The sequence below is a fragment of the Giraffa tippelskirchi genome, chromosome 4 (assembly GCF_054371585.1).
Source record: "Giraffa tippelskirchi isolate mGirTip1 chromosome 4, T2T-mGirTip1v1.2.pri, whole genome shotgun sequence".
In the NCBI taxonomy this organism is placed as follows: domain Eukaryota; kingdom Metazoa; phylum Chordata; class Mammalia; order Artiodactyla; family Giraffidae; genus Giraffa; species Giraffa tippelskirchi.
This window is the reverse complement of record NC_137278.1, coordinates 189,868,859-189,887,018: the sequence shown is the minus strand read 5'-3', so window position 1 is coordinate 189,887,018 and position 18,160 is coordinate 189,868,859. Positions and strand designations below refer to the sequence as shown.

The 18,160-nt window shown below is 41.7% G+C and overlaps 1 protein-coding gene and 1 pseudogene across 3 annotated transcripts in view; one reads left to right on the top strand and one right to left on the bottom strand.

Moving 5' to 3' along the window:
- PLBD1 (phospholipase B domain containing 1) overlaps positions 1-18,160 on the bottom strand; it is an 82,247-nt gene that overhangs the window by 40,800 nt on the left and 23,287 nt on the right. For both annotated transcript variants that reach the window (XM_081589243.1, XM_081589244.1), the window contains exon 2: positions 16,509-16,728. In XM_081589243.1, coding sequence (XP_081445369.1) covers positions 16,509-16,728 — 220 coding nt within the window. The remainder of the gene's footprint in view (positions 1-16,508; positions 16,729-18,160) is intronic.
- LOC145545234 (dnaJ homolog subfamily A member 1-like) lies at positions 4,364-7,278 on the top strand (annotated as a pseudogene). Its single transcript, XR_014081953.1, has 2 exons — positions 4,364-5,338; positions 5,898-7,278. The product of XR_014081953.1 is annotated as a dnaJ homolog subfamily A member 1-like (transcript).

Below are 18,160 nucleotides of genomic sequence, written 5' to 3'. Positions count from 1 at the left end.
GCAAGAATACACAGAAGAACTATACAAAAAAGATCTTCATGACCCAGATAACCACAATGGTGTGATCACTCACCTAGAGCCAGACATCCTGGAATGCGAAGTCAAGTAGGCCTTAGGAAGCATTACTATGAACAAAGCTATTGGAGGTGATGGAATTCCAGTTGAGCTATTTCAAATCCTAAAAGATGATGCTGTGAAAGTGCTGCACTCAATATGCCAGCAAATTTGGAAAACTCAGCAGTGGCCACAGGACTGGAAAAGGTCAGTTTTCATTTCAATCTCAAAGAAAGCCAATGCCAAGGAATGTTCAAACTACTGCACAATTGCACTCATCTCACACACTAGCAAAGTAATGCTCAAAATTCTCCAAGCCAGGCTTCAACAGTACGTGAACCGTGAACTTCCAGATGTTCAAGCTGGATTTAGAAAAGGCAGAGGAATCAGCAATCAAATTGCCAACATCCACTGGATCTTGAGCAAGAGAGTTCCAGAAAAACATCTACTTCTACCTTATTGACTACACGAAAACCTTGGACTGTGTGGATCACCACAAACTGTGGAAAATTCTTAAACAGATGGGAATACTAGACCACCTTACCTGCCTCATGAGAAATCTGTATGCAGGTCAATAAGCAACAGTTAGAACTGGACATGAAACAATGGACTGGTTCCAAATCGGGAAAGGAGTACATTAAGGCTGTATATTGTCACCCTGCTTATTTAACTTATATGCATAGTACATCATGCGAAATGCTGGGCTGGATGAAGCACAAGCTGGAATCAACGTTGTGGGGAGAAATATCAATAACCTCAGATATGCAGATGACACCACCCTTATGGCAGAAAGTGAAGAGGAACTAAAGAGCCTCTTGATGAAAGTGAAAGAGGAGAGTGAAAAAGCTGGCTTAAAACTCAACATTCAAAAATTTAAGATCATGGCATCCAGTCCCATCACTTCATGGCAAATAGATGGGGAAACAGTGGAAACAGTGAGGGACTTTATTTTGGGGGGCTCCAAAATCACTGCAGATGGTGACTGCAGCCTTGAAATTAAAAGACGCTTGCTCCTTGGAAGAAATGTCATGACAAACCTAAACAGTATATTAAAAAGCAGAGGTATTACTTGGCCGACAAAGGTCCATCTAGTCAAAGCTATGGTTTTTCCAAGAGTCATGTATGGATGTGAGAGTTGGATCATAAAGAATGCTGAATGCCAAAGAATTGATGCTTTTGAACTGTGTTGTTGGAGAAGACTCTTGAGAGTCCCTTGGACTGCAAGGAGATCAAACCAGTCAATTGTAATGGAAATCAGTCCTGAATATTCATTGGAAGGACTGATGCTGAAGCTGAAGCTTCAATACTTTGGCCACCTGACGCGAAGAACTGACTCACTGGAAAAGACTCTGATGCTGGGAAAGATTGAAGGCAGGAGGAGAAGAGGACAACAGGATGAGATGGCTGGATGGCACCCCAACTTGATGGACATGAGTTTGAGCAAGCTCTGGGAGTTGGTGATGGACAGGGAAGCCTGGTGTGCTGCAATTCATGGGGTCGCAAAGGATTAGACATGACTGAGTGACTGAACTAAACTAAACGTATAGCATTATTTATCATATTTCAGAACAAATATAAATAAGTAAATAAGATCATACTATCTACCACTCTAACTTATTTGTTTCCACATGACATTTTTTTAATTTTTTGCATTTAGGGTCATAATATTTATTTAATACAAATCTATAGTATTAAATTACATTAACATAATTTATTCTGTATGTGGTCTAAATGACATGGTCAATTCTTTAAATATTTTGGTTGGAGGATAATTGCTTTACAATATTGTGTTTGTTTCTGCCATATATCAGCATGAATCAGTGATAGGTATACACACATCCCCTCCCTCTTGAACCTCCTTCACACCTTCCACCCCTCCATATGACATTTTAAAAGAATTATCTATGTTATTGTCTGTAGCTTAAATGTATTCTTTTCATGTGCTGATGGTGTATCCATGCTATGACTATATAAAAATTCATTTATGCAGTCCTATGATAAACATTTAACTGGTTTTTAATTTTTCACTATAATACAACTTCAAACATTCTTGTAAATATATCTTTTTACACATTTGTTTTTCTAGGAGATATACACACACACACACACACACACACACACACACATATAAAAACGCTGGGGTGAATATTCTATATACCTAGAGTTATAGATATTGCCAAATTGTTCTCCACAGCGATTGTACCAAATTACATTCTTCTGAACTACATGTTAGATTTCTCTTTGCTCCATAGCCTCACCAACACTTGGCACAGTCAGACTTTCAAATTTTCAACAATTTGATGTATTTGAAATGATATGTTGTTTTAATTTCCATTCCCCTCAGGATTATTGGCTATTTGAGCTTCTTTAAAACTTACTTGAAAAATTAAATGTCCCTCATATGATATACAGTAAGCATTTTTGGTGAGCTATACTTGACATATAACATTGTGTAATGATTTGATGCATTCATCTGTTTCAATATGATTGCAACCACAGTATTAGTTAACACCTCTATCATGTTAGTTAACACCTCTATCATGGTACATAATTATAATTTCATTTTTTGTGATGAGAACAATTAAAATCTAATCTCTTAGCAACTCTGAAGTTTATAATACAGGATGGTTGACTACAATCACTATGTTGTGCCTTAGAGCTCTAGGACTTATTTACCTACTGGTGGCAAGTTAGTGTCCTTGAATAACATCTCCTCAATTGAACATTTTTTAATTGATGAAAATAATCCTTTTACATCTATTGTGATTTTAATATACTTGGATTTATTTTTATAATCTGTCCTGTTTTCCAATTACCATCCCTTTCTTTGTCGTTCTTTTATATTTTCCCTATTAGATAACATTTTATTATCCTTCTTTTAGCTTCTGCTAATTTAGAAGCTATAAAATGTACAATTGACTTTTGAACAACATGTGTTTGCACTACAAGGGTCCACTTACATGTGGATTTTTTTAAAAAAATACATACTCTTTAAATATGGAGGGCCAACTATAAGTCTACATGAGGGTTTTTGATTGCATAGGGTTGGGAATGGGTGTACCAATGCCCCTAACCCCAGCATTGTTCAAGGGTCAGCTGTATATCCATCCTGAGGGCAACCATCATTAAACATTTTTAAAACATTCAAAACTATGCATTTTGTTATAAAATCTAAGTGAATTTTTTTTGGTTTGTTTTTGGCTGCACAAAGTGGTAGATGAGATCTTAGTTCCATGACCAGGGAGCAACCCGTGCCCCATGCAATGGAAGTACAGAGTCAAGCACTGACCCGGCAGGGAATTCTCATATAAAATCTGAATGAATTTTAGATTTGTCTCCTCCTCCAAACATGCACATCTTAGCAAGCTTTACCTACCCACTGACATCATCCATCATGTTATTGTTCAAAGATTTAGTTTTACCTTTTCAGTTAAATTATTAAATTTTTTCAAAGTTATATAATTAAATCTTATTAATTTCTTTGTTTCTTATGTTAACGATTGTTCCTTATATCCCAAATATTCCCTCCTGCTATTCTTGTCAGTGTGTGTCCTATAATATCAATAGGTTAATAGAAGTCTGGGCATGGTGAAATATTTTATTAATCTAAAAATATCCTTATTTTGCCCTTGCTCTTGGATAATTTAAATAGTTTTAAAACTCTAGTTATTTTTCCTTAGCACTTTTAAAATATTGGGCTTCCCTGATAGGTCAGTTGATAAAGAATCGGCCTGCAACGCAGGAGACCCCAGTTCAATTACTGGGTCGGGAAGATCCACTGGAGAAGGAATAGGCTATCCACTCCAGTATTCTTGGGCTTCCCTTGTGACAGGCTCAGTTGGTAAAGAATCTATCTGCAATGCAGGAGACCTGGGTTTGATCCCTGGGTTAGGAAGATCCCCTGGAGAAGGGAAAGGCTACCCACTCCAGTATTCTGGCCTGGAGAATTCCATGCACTGTATAGTCCATGGGGTCACAAAGACATATCTTCTGGCTCTATTGTTGCTAATGAGAAATATACTACAAGTCAAGCTGAGATTCCTTGGTAATCAATGTTTTTCTTGCTGATAGTTTTTAAAATTATTCCCTTTATCCTCAGTTCTCTGTAGTTTCACCCTCTGGGTTGTAGCAATTTAATAGGCTGTGTCTTCTAACCAAGGACTCCTTTGTTTATTTGTTGTGTTTTTGCTGCACTGCGTACCTTGTGGGATCTTAGGTCCCTGACCAGGGGATCGAACCTGGGCCCATGGCAGTGAAAGTGTTGAATCCTAACCACTGGACTGCCAGGGAACTCTGAGAGTGGTTTTTTTTTTTTTTTTTTCCTTTCTTTCTTTGTTTTGACTGCACTGGGTGATTTGCAGGATCTCAGTTCCCTGAGCAGGAACTGAACTTGGGCCATGGCAGTGAAAGCCTGGAATCCTAACCACTAGGCCATAGGGAATTCCCTTCATGTCTTCTTCAGTTTTGATCAATTCTCAACTCCTGTTAACTCCTCCTTATCTGAAATTCCCTCCAGTTTTTTTTTTTCTGGGGCTCCTGATAGACATATGTTGGAGTTTCTTAATCAAATCTCTATTTAATAACCGCTCTCTCGTTATTTTTACCCCTTTCTCTCTATGGGCAGTGTACTATGTACATCCCTCAATACCAGTGTTTGATTCAGAAATTATTTCTCTGACTTTGTCTTGGCCAAGGTTTGCCCACTTATTGATATTTTAAAAAAATAATTTCCCTAATTTTCATTTATGATATTTCAAACAAGTTCTTATAAAATATCTACCTGTCTTCTTATCTGCCTTCTTGTTCCACTAATTCTTCAAGTTTTCCTTCACTTATAACTTAGAGTACCTTAAGTATATTTAAAGTGTTTGTTCCAAAGACAAGGGCCCAGTAAGAGGCAGAGGAGCTGAGGCTGCCTGAGCTGCACACAGCAACACGCTCCTTCCTGCTCCCCCATACTGGCATCGGCCTGCTTACTGGCTGTAGAAAATGGTGAAAAAAAACACTTCCTATGATGTCTTGGGGGTCAAACCCAACGCGACCCAAGAAGAATTGAAAAAGGCTTACAGGAAACTGGCCTTAAAGTACCACCCTGTTAAGAATCCAAATGAAGGTGAGAAGTTTAAACAGATTTCTCAAGCTTACGAAGTGCTCTCTGATGCAAAGAAAAGGCAAAGGAGGAGAACAGGCAATTAAAGAAGGTGGAGCAGTGGTGGTTTTGGCTCCCCCATGGACATCTTTGATCTGTTTTTCAGAGGAGGAGGCAGGATGCAGAGAGAGAGAGGTAGAAACATTGTGCGTCAACTTACAGTAACCTTAGAAGAATTTATATAATGGTGCAACAAGAAAACTAGCTCTGCAAAACAATGTGATTTGTGACAAATGTGAAGGCCGAAGTGGTAAGAAAGGAGCAGCAGAATGCTGTCCCAGTTGCCAAAGTACTGGAAAGCAAATAAGAATTCATCAAATAGGACCTAGAATGGTTCAGCAAATTCAGTCTGTCTGCTGGAGTGCCAAGGCCATGGGGAGTGGATCAGTCCTAAAGATAGATGTAAAAGCTGCAACGGAAGGAAGATAGTTCGAGAAAAGAAAGTTCTAGAAGTTCATATTGACAAAGGCATGAAAGATGGCCAGAAGATAACATTCGATGGTGAAGGAGACCAAGAACCAGGATTGGAGCCAAGGTATTATCATTGTTTTAGATCAGAAGGACCATACTGTTTTTACTTGACGAGGAGACCTTTTCATGTGTATGGACATACAGTTGATTGAGACATTGTGTGGCTTCCAGAAGCCAATATCTACTCTTGACAACTGAATCATAGTCATCACTTCTCATCTAGGTCAGATTGTTAAGCATGGAGATATCAAGTGTGTGCTAAATGAAGGCATGCCAATTTATCATAAGCCATATGAAAAGGGTTACCTAATCATTGAATTTAAGGTAAACTTTCCTGAGAATGGCTTTCTCTCTCCTGATAAACTCTCTTTGCTGGAAAAACTTCTGCCTGAGAGGAAGGAGGTAGAAGAGACTGATGAAATGGACCAGGTAGAATTAGTGGACTTTGATCCAAATCAGCAACGATGGCACAGTTACAATGGAGAAGCATATGAGGATGAGGAACAACATCCTCAGGATGGTGTTCAGTGTCAGACCTCTTAGTAGGGCCCGTGAATAACACTCACTGCTGGTGTTTTATTTGCAGTAGTGATTGAGTGAAGGACTGTAATCATAATACGCTCACTACTTGCTTTTGTTTTAATATTCAACTATAGTAGTGTTTTAAAAATTAAATGAAGGATAAACTTGAATATGAAAGCTCTGACTTTGCCCTGTATGTATGATGACTTCACTGTGCAAGATAAGTTTAATACTTGTAAAAACTACTTTAAAAAATTTCCCCTAGCATTTGTTAGGCCATACTTTGTAATTGATTTCAGCTATATACATGGAATAGCTTAGACTGAAATGCCAGGTATAGGTATTGACTTCAGTGTACGACCCTTAATTGTTAAGCTATGAAATTAAAATTGTATTTAACTGGCAGTCAGACAAAGAACTTAATTTGTAGAGAAGTGTTGGTCTGTATAGTTGTATTAAGTGGGATTCATTGTGATGCTTCTGTATTTATTCTATTGCTTCAACGGTTACTTGAAGATGGCATGCTGTACAATTTAATTTAGCCTGTGGTATCAGTGATAGGAATGATACCTTTCTAAAGAAGGGGTTTATCATAACATGCTGCTTCTTAAGGGCTTGCATTTGTAGAACTGCATTCTCTTCAGCTGTGTCGTCTTTTATTAATATATATGGCTATTGGTCCTTGTTACTTTTTTTTCTCCCCCTTCTCTTTGGGCCACAGTAAGCCTTAGAGTAGTGACTTCTGGAGCAGGGAAACTTAGAGGTTAGAGTAATGAGACCTTTACGTGGAGAAGTAATTTGCATGTATGTGATAGGAAGGTATTTTTGTAGGTATGTTACAGGCTTACTTTAAACCATTTAACTTATGCTCCAGAGTAACTGTAATTTAGTGTTGGTAGTATAGCAAATTATGATGAATAGCTTTAATCGTATGTTTAAGTCATATGTTCACAAGCTTAAATCTGGGTATCAGAATTAAGCAATTCTTGAAATGTCTGATCAGTTCAGTTCAGTCACTCAGTCATGTCCAAATTCTTGCAGTGTATGAATGTCTCTTTAATGTACTGATTACAAAGCAAAAAAAAAAATTCTTCAAGTTTTCCTTAAGCATATTTAAAGTGTTTGTTCCAAGGACAAGGGCCCAGCAGATCCATACTCCCCCTCTTTGCTTTTTGCTCCATTTCTGGTTCAAGAGTTGTTCGCCCTGTTTGGGGACCAGCGATATTACCACGAAGCTCTCTTGCTGCACATTTTGTCTAACATTTGCTCTAAATTTAGAGCAAAGTAGGTCAAATTGTGAGCCCCTTGCATTCTCTGGATTGGAAGTTTACCTAAAGTCTGCGTTCTGGTTTTCATTTGATGCTTTTTGTGCTGTTCTGTGCTATGCTGTGCTGAGTCTCGTTCGTCTCTTTGCGACCCCATGGACTATAGCCTGCCAGGCTCCTCTGTCTATGGAATTTTCCAGGCAAGAATATTTTAATGGGTTGCCATTTCCTACTCCAGGTAATTTTCCCAACCCAAGGATTGAACCTAAGTCTCCCTGAGTCTCCTGCATTATCTGGTGGGTTCTTTACCACTTGTGCCACTTTGGAAGCCTGATGCTTTTATTGACCTAGAGTTCAGCACTGTAAGCAGGATATGATTCAGCTTTCAAAAATGGGAATTTGGCCTCTGGCACAGTAGAAATCTAGATAGCCTTTATCTAATAGTTTCCAGCACTGAAACTGACAAGATGGGAATAGAGTTTTATTGCCTGTTAGACAAAAAACATTAAAATCTTTTGAAATCTTTTATGATCCTTGACTTCAACAAACTTCATGAGGCCGTTTCCTTCAAATTATTTGTATTTTTTTTTAAATTGAAGAATTGCATTTAAATTTTGTTTATATATCTCTTATGCTGCCATATTCCTCTATCAAGTTGATTCCTTTTCTATCACCTCTAAAATGGAGGGAGAGAACAGCAATAAAGCTAGACAGGTATGTGGGTGATGGGGAACAGACCCTCTGCCCTGGCCTCATACTTCAGGGGAATGGAATGCAGAATGACAGATATGCTGGGAGACTTGATTTAGTTGCTTAGAAGCAAGAGCCCTGAAGTTTCCCTTCCAACATTGCCTGGGGAAGCAGAGATGGCTTCCTGGACTGTCTGGGTTCATGAGCTAAATGCAGCAAACCCTGCACCCACCTTGAGTTTTAGGGGGCAGCCAAAGTCGCTCTTGTCTGGTCTAGGGTGGAATAAGAGGACATTGGGAGCTGATGAACCTCCTCAGGGCAGAGGACTAATACTTGGGGTGACTACAGCAGCCTCAATGGCATTGATTGTGCAACTGGAGACCAGGGAGACCACAGAAGCCTCACCTGATGTCAGGTGGGGAAACATCCAAGCTAAAAACTCAATGAGATCCTTCTACTTCAGTAGATGCTCCAGAGAAGGACACAAGACAGACAATCACTACTTAAACATCTCCCCTCCCTCCACGATGCCTCAGTAAAACAAGTCCATTCTGGAGACAAGTGTTTGGGAGAGGAGTGTAATATTCTGAACTGCTTGTGTGTGCGTGCTCAGTCAAGACTGATTCTTTTTGACCCTCTGTCCATGGGAATCTCCAGGCAAGAATACTGGAGTGCGTTGCCATGCCCTCCTCTAGGGGATCTTCCCAACCCAGGGATTGAACTCATGTTTCTTATGTCTCCTATATTGGCAGGCGGGGTCTTTCCCATTAGGGCCACCTGGGAGGCCTATTTTGAACTGACTTAGTCTCAATGATAAATTATTTTGTCTTATTGAAATAACTATTGTCACATTTCTTGCCACAAGGAGGAATAGGCTCTTAACATTAAAATGAGTTAAGTGAAAACGAAGTTCTATTTTTTTGGAAAAAAATAATTTGTGGGCTATTGACCCACAGTGGTCACTCAGGTAAAGAAACAAAAGTCATACTTTTTAGCTGAGGTTTCCCTTATTTTTCCGGGCTCCAAAATTACTGCAGATGGTGATTGCAGCCATGAAATTAAAAGACGCTTGCTCTTTGGAAGGAAGGTTATGACCAACCTAGATAGCATATTAAAAAGCAGAGACATTACTTTGTCAACAAAGGTCTGTCTAGTCAAGGCTATGGTTTTTCCATTATCATGTATGGATGTGAGAGTTGGACTATAAAGAAAGCTGAGTGCCGAAGAATTGATGCTTTTAAACTGTGGTGTTGGAGAAGACTCTTGAGAGTCCCTTGGACTGCAAGGAGATCCAACCAGTCCATTCTAAAGGAGATCAGTCCTGGGTGTTCATTGGAAGGACTGATGTTGAAGCTGAAACTCCAATACTTTGGCCACCTGATGCAAAGAGCTGACTCGTTGGAAAAGACCCTGATGCTGGGAAAGATTGAGGGCAGGAGGAGAAGGGGACGACAGAGGATGAGATGGTTGGATGGCATCACTGACTCCATGGACATGGGTTTGGGTAAACTCCGGGAGTTGGTGATGGACAGGGAGGCCTGGCGTGCTGGAGTTCATGGGGTCACAAAGAGTCGGACACGACTGAGCGACTGAACTGAACTGAACCACCACTGCATCTTGCCCAGCTCCATTCAGAGTTCTAGATCCTCTCTACTTTTCAGTTTATTTCAATACAGGGCCATGTTTCTCAACTGGAGTGATTTTTTCATCCATTTGGCAATGTCTGGAGACATATTTTGTTGTCACAATAGGGGGAGGAGGGAAGGTGCAATTGGCATCTAGTGGGTAGATAGCAAGGACGTTGCTAAACATCCTACAATGGACAACAAAGGATAATTCAATCCCTGATGTCAAAGTGCTGAGGCTGAGAAACCCTGAAACAGAGGAACATTCATCCTGACTTGGGGGTAGAGCTGAGGAGGTCCACATCACAGTAGACAGGACAGATAGAGATAGAGGAGGGTAATTAGGCTAGAATTATTAAAATTGCTTCTTTCTTTTTTGGGTGAGGGCTAAATTTTTTGATTCTGACATTCAGAGCAGGCGAAGAGAAACCTGTACCTTGAGATCAGAAGTGGAGGCTTCGCCTGATTCTGCCCCATCCAGGGGCCGTGAGGAACATAATCCACTCACAGCCTCCTCAGAAGGCTGAGGCCCTTCTCTGACCCTTGGCCCTGGGATTCTACACTTTGTGTGTGCTATAGCAACACAGGACAGCAGATAAGAGCAGAGGCTTTGAATTCTGAGCTCAAAGCTCAACCCACTCCTTCTGGGCTCTTCAACCATACGAAAGACTCCCAACTTCTCCATGTGTCCTGATTCTCATCAGAGAGAACCCACACCAGTCTCCAGGTCAAGGATGTGTTAGATTTAGTTCCAGCTCCTATGGTGTGTCAAGTCAGTAAGTTTCCTCCTAAGCTGGCGGAGACTTCACCCACCTTTCCATCTCTCACACACTTGTATGTGCCAATCACGAAGACATGTGTATGCCCACTTTTCCCTGAATCTATCTGCATTATGTTAATACCATATCACTTGACAGCCCACTCCAGCATTCTTACCTGGAAAATGCCATGGACAGAGAAGCCTGGTGGGCTACAGTCCATGGGGTCGCAAAGAGTTGGACACGACTGAGTGTTTCACTTAGTGCTTGCCAGAAGCTCTCTCCTACTCTTTCCTAGCTGTTCTGATTTCCTGCTTCCTAGGTCTGAGACCAGATCAGGCTCCTTTAGTATTTCCCATTGTGATTAATCTATTTGTGTGTGTACATGTTGTGTGCATGTGTGTGGACTCCATAGCCAGATTGCTTGTTTCCAAACCTGGCTTCTGCTTACTAGCTTTGTGACTTTCAGCTAGTTACTGAACTTCTCTGTGCCCAAGGTTTCTCATCAATGATATGGAGATAATAATATATATCTTATAGCACTACTGTGGATGAAATAATTTAATGGGCTTCCCAGGTGGCTCAGTGGTAAAGAATCGCTTGCCAATGCAGGAGACACAAGAGTTCTGGGTTCAATCCCTGGGTCAGGAAGATCCCCTGGAGGAGGAAATGGCAACCCACTACAGTATTCTTGCCTGGAGAATCCCATGGACAGAGGAGCCTGGCAGGCTACGGCGCATGGGGTTGCAAAGAGTCGGACACAACTGAGCGTACACACACCTCATACAAGTAATTTAACATATATAAAATGTTTTGAACAATGCTTGATGTATTTTAAATTATATATATATATATATATGCTAGTCATTATCATCATCATCACCATTTTGTGGTTCATGTTAAGTTCCAAATAATTACTGGTCGATGTGTCATTTGATAATTTGAGGGTGGAACTGTGTCTTACTTATCTTTGCTGTGTCTACACCCTTGACCAGAAGCCATAGTCAGTTTCTAATATCAGAAGGAGCAAGTTTGGGGGTATGGAGGAGATTCTTGAAGTATCTCTTGATGGTAAGACAAACATTGAAAAGGTTCCACCTTGTGACTGCCTTCCCTACTTGTGAAAAAATCTTGCTAGAATATCTTTTCATCATAGTTCGAGCAACTGTTGTGTCAACACATTAACTTAAAAAGAGTGAGGAAAGTACTGAGGAACTCACTCCCCATTGTCTCTCTGTTCCCAGAGCCCAGCACAAGGTAGTATTCACAAGTGTTGGCTGCATGGAATTCACTCATCCAAGCTGGGTAAACCCTGAAGAAGTCATTTCTGCAGCTGCTCCAGCAATGCACGAGATCAGCTACTTTGCTAAAAACTAGAGCAGACCAGGTCCCCACACCCTCATCACCATTCTTTCCAGAAAGGTCTCATGACTCATTTTATCAAAAATCAATCTATGGCTGTTTATCAGCTTTTACCTCATTAGTGAGCCATCAGAGACTCTTAATTTGCAACTCTTAGGGAGCCACCCCAGTAGAGTTTAAAACAAACAAAAAAAAGGAGGAAAAAATTCCATCTGGCCAAGGCTGCTAGACACGGCATTACATGGAAATAGGTAGCTCACACTTCTGATTCATCTCTAATAAAACTGGAACAACAATAGGATTCAATTCAACTTAACAAGCCTGTTAAGTAAGTGCTGGTGGCAGAAATGCTGTGCTGGACTTCTGGGGTATGCGCAGATGAAAGATGGGGACCCTGTCCTCAAAGCACTAACAGATGGTGGAGGAGAGATGGGGCTTTGACCCAGTAGAAATGGAATCAGAAAGAGCTTCATCAAGGAGACAGTGTCTGAGACGGGTCTTGGAGGTTGAGCAGTATTTTGATCAGTAGAGATGTGAAGAGCAGCATCAGGCTCTTAGGAATCATAGTTCGAAGAGTTGCTAGGAAGGGGATGTGCAAGAAGTGAAGGAGCATCACGGCACCGCTCATAGGCGCATGTGAAATGCGTGGTGCACCACGCAGAGAGGAGATTCCTCGGGGGATAGGGGTGGGGCAGCGAAAGAAGAAAGAATAGAGCATGAAGAAGAGCAAACCAGTGAGAGAAACCCCTGAAAACAGTGAGTGCCTGCTCTAAGCTGGATGTGCCACTGCTCCACACGAGATCACCCTGCAGAAGCAGCGCAGGTAGATGGTCATGAGCTTCAGGATAAAGTATTGATACAAAGGGCTGGACCCAGGAGGGTGTTGTAAAAGTTCAGAGAAGCTGCAAATTGCTGAATGCTTCAAAGGTAATGATGGAGCATATGAGGATATGTCTTTGCGTTTTGATTTGGTTTCTTGAATATTTCATATTTCAAATGATATTTTCCAATGTCGTCCAACCAACATCCTTCAAGTCGTTCATCCCACGATCTCCAGCCTTCCACACACCTCTGCCCCCAGGAAGTGCAGGAGACTATAAGGAACACTCCATTTTAAAAGTGGAAGAAAGTGGCGGGCCTATACCTTCCACTGCTCTTGGCAGCTGCCTGAGCAACTCTGTAAAATGAGAGGGAAACAAGGCAACTCTTTCTTCTGGCCTCTGGCACAAACTCACCTTCTCTGCCCTGGCACCAAGGCTGTTTCTGGGTATGTGGGACTGTACTTTGCAAAACAGTCTCCAGCAGTATATGTTTTAAGTGGATGAAATGATGCCTGGGTATGAAGATGCTATTGCTTCTCATACAACTCCCCTTGTGTAGCTGAAAACAAAAGACTCTAGCCTGTGACTTGTCTCTCCACCACTGGCTCGTGGCTACAGTCCTTCCAGAGGGTTGATATTTTAAGCTACTTCTGCTTTGCTTCAAAGAATGCTGGATACTTTTGCTCAGAGGGAGCCCCACTGCCTCCCTGCCCTGCTGAGACAGTGCATGGAATGCCTACTGCTGCAGTCCTTCTTTGATGGGGCCTTGGGTCTAACAGTCTCAATCCCAGGAATCCTTCCAGCCGCCATTCACCACTACCCTGCCCCTCTCACCCTATCTCCCTGCTAGAGCTCTTGTCTCTGTGAGCCCCAGCTCTCTACTCGATTTGGCATTTCTCCTTCCTCCAAATTAAACTCTTGCACCACAGAATGTGTACTAAGCCTTCACCACCTGGACCATATCACAGAGGAAGCAGGAAACTGGTAACCACTTCCCTTTCCTCCTCCTTCCTCAGCCCATTGCCAGGGGTCTGTCTGACGCTTGCTGGATCATATCCCGTGGTTCCGAGCTTTGAGCAAGGCACAGAGCAGAGCCTTGGAATGTGTGCTGATCCAGAAATTCCCTTACTTACTGAACTTCTCAGTAATGCAGTCAGAATGACAGCCTCTGAAAGGAGCTTATGGGAAATGCCCTTTTAAAGATGGTTTTGGGGGACTTCCCTGGTGGTGCAGTGGGTAAGAATCTGCCTTCCAATGAAGGGAACACAGGTTCGATCCTTGGTTGGGGAACTAAGCCCATGTGCCACAGTGAAGACCCAGCATAGCCAAAATGTATTGAAAAAAATAAATAGAAAGAGGGTTTTGGTTGTAATTCTTAAAAAAAAAAAAAACATAGTATTTATTTATTTATTTGGCCACGCAGCTCATGGGCAATTCATTCCCTAACCAGCAATTGAACCTGGGCCCTCGGCAGTGAGAACACAGAGTCCTAACCACTGGACAGCCAGGGACATCCCTTGGTTGTAATTCCTCCTCCTCCTCTTTTCTGTTCTGTTCCATCCTTCCTTCCTTCCTTTCCTCTTTCCTTTTCATCCTGTCCTCCTCTCTTTCTCTTTTCTCCTCCTTCAAACATACAAATATTGATCTCACTCTTCCATCTACCCTCTTCCATCCTCTATCAGGCAACTTCCTGCTCACCAGCATCTTCTCGGGATCAGTGAGATACAACAAAGTCCCGCGCAGAGCAGAGCTCCTCTCAGACTCCTAGTACCACCCACAGGGGAAGCCCATCATGAGCAGCTGGGGAGAGTTTCCACACTCACGAGTACTAGATGGAGATGAACAGAGAGGCTGTCTTGCCAATTCAAGAAAACTCTGCTTGAAAAAGAATGACCACCGTCAAATAGGCCTCTATCCAGAGCTTCCATGACATGGCTGCCACCTGCCTTTTTAAACCAGATGTCCCTGCTTGCTCGATTGGAGCCTCCACTCCTGGTCACTGTAAATGCAACTTATTCAGACTCGGTGCCTTTCTTCGGTGCTCTCTTCTGTTACCTTCCACCTTGAATGATTTTGGCTAAGCCTAAGGGTTCTCATCTATCAAGTGCCTGACCCAGCACTCACTGCTTCCACAAAGCCTCCCCTGGCTGCTCTGGTCCATGGGGGTGTCTTCCTCTCAGACTCCCATGGGATTAATGATTAAATCATTTTCATGTGTTCTCTGTGGCAGAAATGCTGCCAAGAATATTTCCCAACGTTTCCTCAAGGATCCTGTAATGAGTGAGCTTCCTAGGCAGTCCCTCCCTCACTGCTGATCCCCGGTCCCCAGGCTGCTGCTACAGGATCCTAGGGAAGGCGGATTCAGAGTCTGAAATCAGGAGCTTCTCTGGTGGCTCAGTGGTAAAGAATCCATCTGCCAATGCAGACAGATTCCATCCATCTTCCATCCCTGATCCAGGAAGATTCCTCAAGCTGAGGGGCAACTAAGCTCATGTGCCTCAACTACTAAGCCTGTGCTCTAGAGCCTGGGAGCCCCAACTACTGAAGCCTGAGGGCCCTAGAGCCCATGCTCTGTAACAAGAGAAGCCACCACACCACAACTAGAGAGTAGCCCCTGCTCGCCACAACTAAAGAAAAGTCTGCACAGCAACGAAGACCCAGCACAGCCAAAAGTAAATAAATAAATAAAAATTTTAAAACAGAGAATGCAATGAGAATTCAGTGGATCCAGAAACAGATAAAGATTTGGAGGGAAAAAGAAAAAAGTCTGGATTGTTACATGAAGAATAACAGTTTTAAACATGTTTTTAAACATCGTATTCACTTTATAGTTTTCTACATCTCCAAATAGAGAGTTCTCTACTAAGGGGACTTGTATGGCAAGGTAATACAAATTTGGTAGAAAGATAAAAACAGGAATTTTTAAGGTTAAAAAAAAAACAAACAGCAGCCAGAGCCCAGTAATTAGCCATTCAACATTTAATATAATTGCCAGCACTTAGAAACAGATTAAGACCAGCACTGTGTTTACTATGACTAAGGGTGTAACAGGGGAAAATGAGGTTTGGTTAAACTTGCACTCGGCAATCTAGGTCACAGAGCGTAAAAAGAAGAAAGCCAAGTCCTCAAGATATTTTATATCAAAGGAAGAATGAGGCTTGTTTAAATAATTTGCAACTTTCCTTTCCTCAAGGAACAGTTCTCCAAAAAGGATGCCCACTTGAAAGTGGGCAAAGTGTCTTCATCCTAAGACAGTTGAAAATAAATGCTCTTACATTTTATTTTTAATTAATTTTTAATTAATCCTCTCTGTTTTGTGCTTCTCAAAGAGCCACTCCACCTCCCTTTGCTTTCTCCCTGTCAATAAATGACTAGTGAGATGAAATGGCTTAGCTATCTTTAAAACAGGTTCATGAGAGGGAAATGTTTTAAAATGTTTTAAATGTCACAACTGGGGGCTTTGCTCCTTCTAGGCAGGCATGACTATAGATACAAATGTAATTGTGATTTTTTTTTTAACTTTTGGCCATACTGCACAGCACTTGGGATCTTAGTTCCCCGAGCAGGGATTGAACCCGGGCCCCCTGCTCAGAGTCTTAACCACTAGACTACCAAGGAAGTCCCTGTAAATGTAATTCCGATGTTTCTATCATATGAGAAGGACCATGGTGACTTTTCACTTCTAGGAATTGATGCAATTCCTAACAATGCTAGGAAGAAAAATGTTACTGCTGAAAAAAGAAAGGGACAGAGGTTGCCTTGCAGTTCTCTACCGTGACTGGAGTACTTACGGGGCAGTGAGGTAACCCTCCAAAAAGCCGGCGGCAAACATGATGATCTCGTTGCTCAGGGATTGAGAACTGTACCCTGCTTTGATCTCCAGGATACCCCAGCCTGTGGTTTTCACAGAGTTATTGTAAAAGCCATAGGCATCCCCATTCCTGTCTAGGACATTTTTGACTTGTATTCTCTTCTCGGTAGGCATCCAGTACGCAGTTGCATAGTAGACTTCTGGAAGAAAAGAAAAAGGAATAATGCTAGGATGTCATTGAACTGAATGGCTGATGCCTTTCTTTTTCTGTGTAACCAACAATTCTAGCACATCTGCTTTTAAAGAGTTTCATTCTATTAGAGTTGGGAAATCTGTCACACCATAGTTTGTCCTTGTTATTGTTGTTGTGAAGTCGTGTATGACTCTTTGCAACCTCATGGACTGTAGCCCACCAGGCTCCTCTGTCCATGGGATTTCCCAGGCAAGAATAGTGGAGTGTGTTGTCATTTTCTTCACTGGATCTTCCTGACCCAGTGATCAAACCCATGTACCCTGCATTGGCAGGCGGATTCTTTACCAGTAAGCCACCTGGCAAGCCTTTGTCCTTGTTACAAATGGGGAAAAACCAGAGCCTTGATCAAAGGCAATGAACCTAGAGCACAAAGAACCAGGTCAAAGGTGGGGGTGTAGTTGGAGCATCAGAGAGGGGGGTCTAAGTGCTTCAACTTAGGGATGGAATTCTGGGCAAGGCAGGGGCTGGACCTCTCACCCTCCTTGTCACTCAACCAAGAATAAGATCTGGGATTTCTCTGGTTGAGAGTCCACCTTGCAATGCCGGGGACTTGGGTTCAATCCCTGGTTAGGCAACTAGGATTCCACATGCCTTGGAGCAGGTAGGCCTGTGCTTTGCAACTACTGAGCCCAAGTGCTGCAACAAAAAAATCCCACATTACACATGGAAAATCCTGCACGCCACAACTAAGACCCAATGCAGCCAAATAAATAATAAAATAAATAAATATAGTTTTTCAAAAAAGAATAGGGTTCAACTCTAGTCTGCAGCCCTTTTCATCCCCCTCAGTAGTTGGGCCAAAGCATCCACATTCTCTCACTTTCTACCCTATCTCTCCTGCTTAATTCTTTTTTTTCTTATCAAAAACATTTTATTTACAAAAAATTCAATGGAAATACACTGAATAATTGCTAAAATAAATTCAGGCAATTCATTCAATCTTTTGTAAGGAGAGAATTTGACATTTGAATGTTACTAAACCTTAACTTAGAACATAAATAGTTAGAAAGGCAAACTCAAGGTTTAGTCTCACTTAATGGCATGGTCTGTTTGTTTCCCACAAGCTCTCCAATCAGTGCAAGTGTACACTGTAGAACATTATGAACTTTTTTGTACTCTGAAGGTAGGCTCTGCAGTTTTTTTCTTAGGCAAGATGGGTGGAATATAGGTGTCTGCATAAAAAGGAAGCAGAAAGGCAGGAAACACATGGTTGAACACTTTTCCACATTTCTGCTTCATCACAACACTTTTTATTCAGCTCTTCATGTGTTCAACTGTGTTTTTAACACAGGTCTACAGAGCACCAGCTACAAGGCAAGATGGGTCATCTCAAAAGTCAAACTGGATAAATAAGATCCCAGAGTAGCTAAATGAACCAG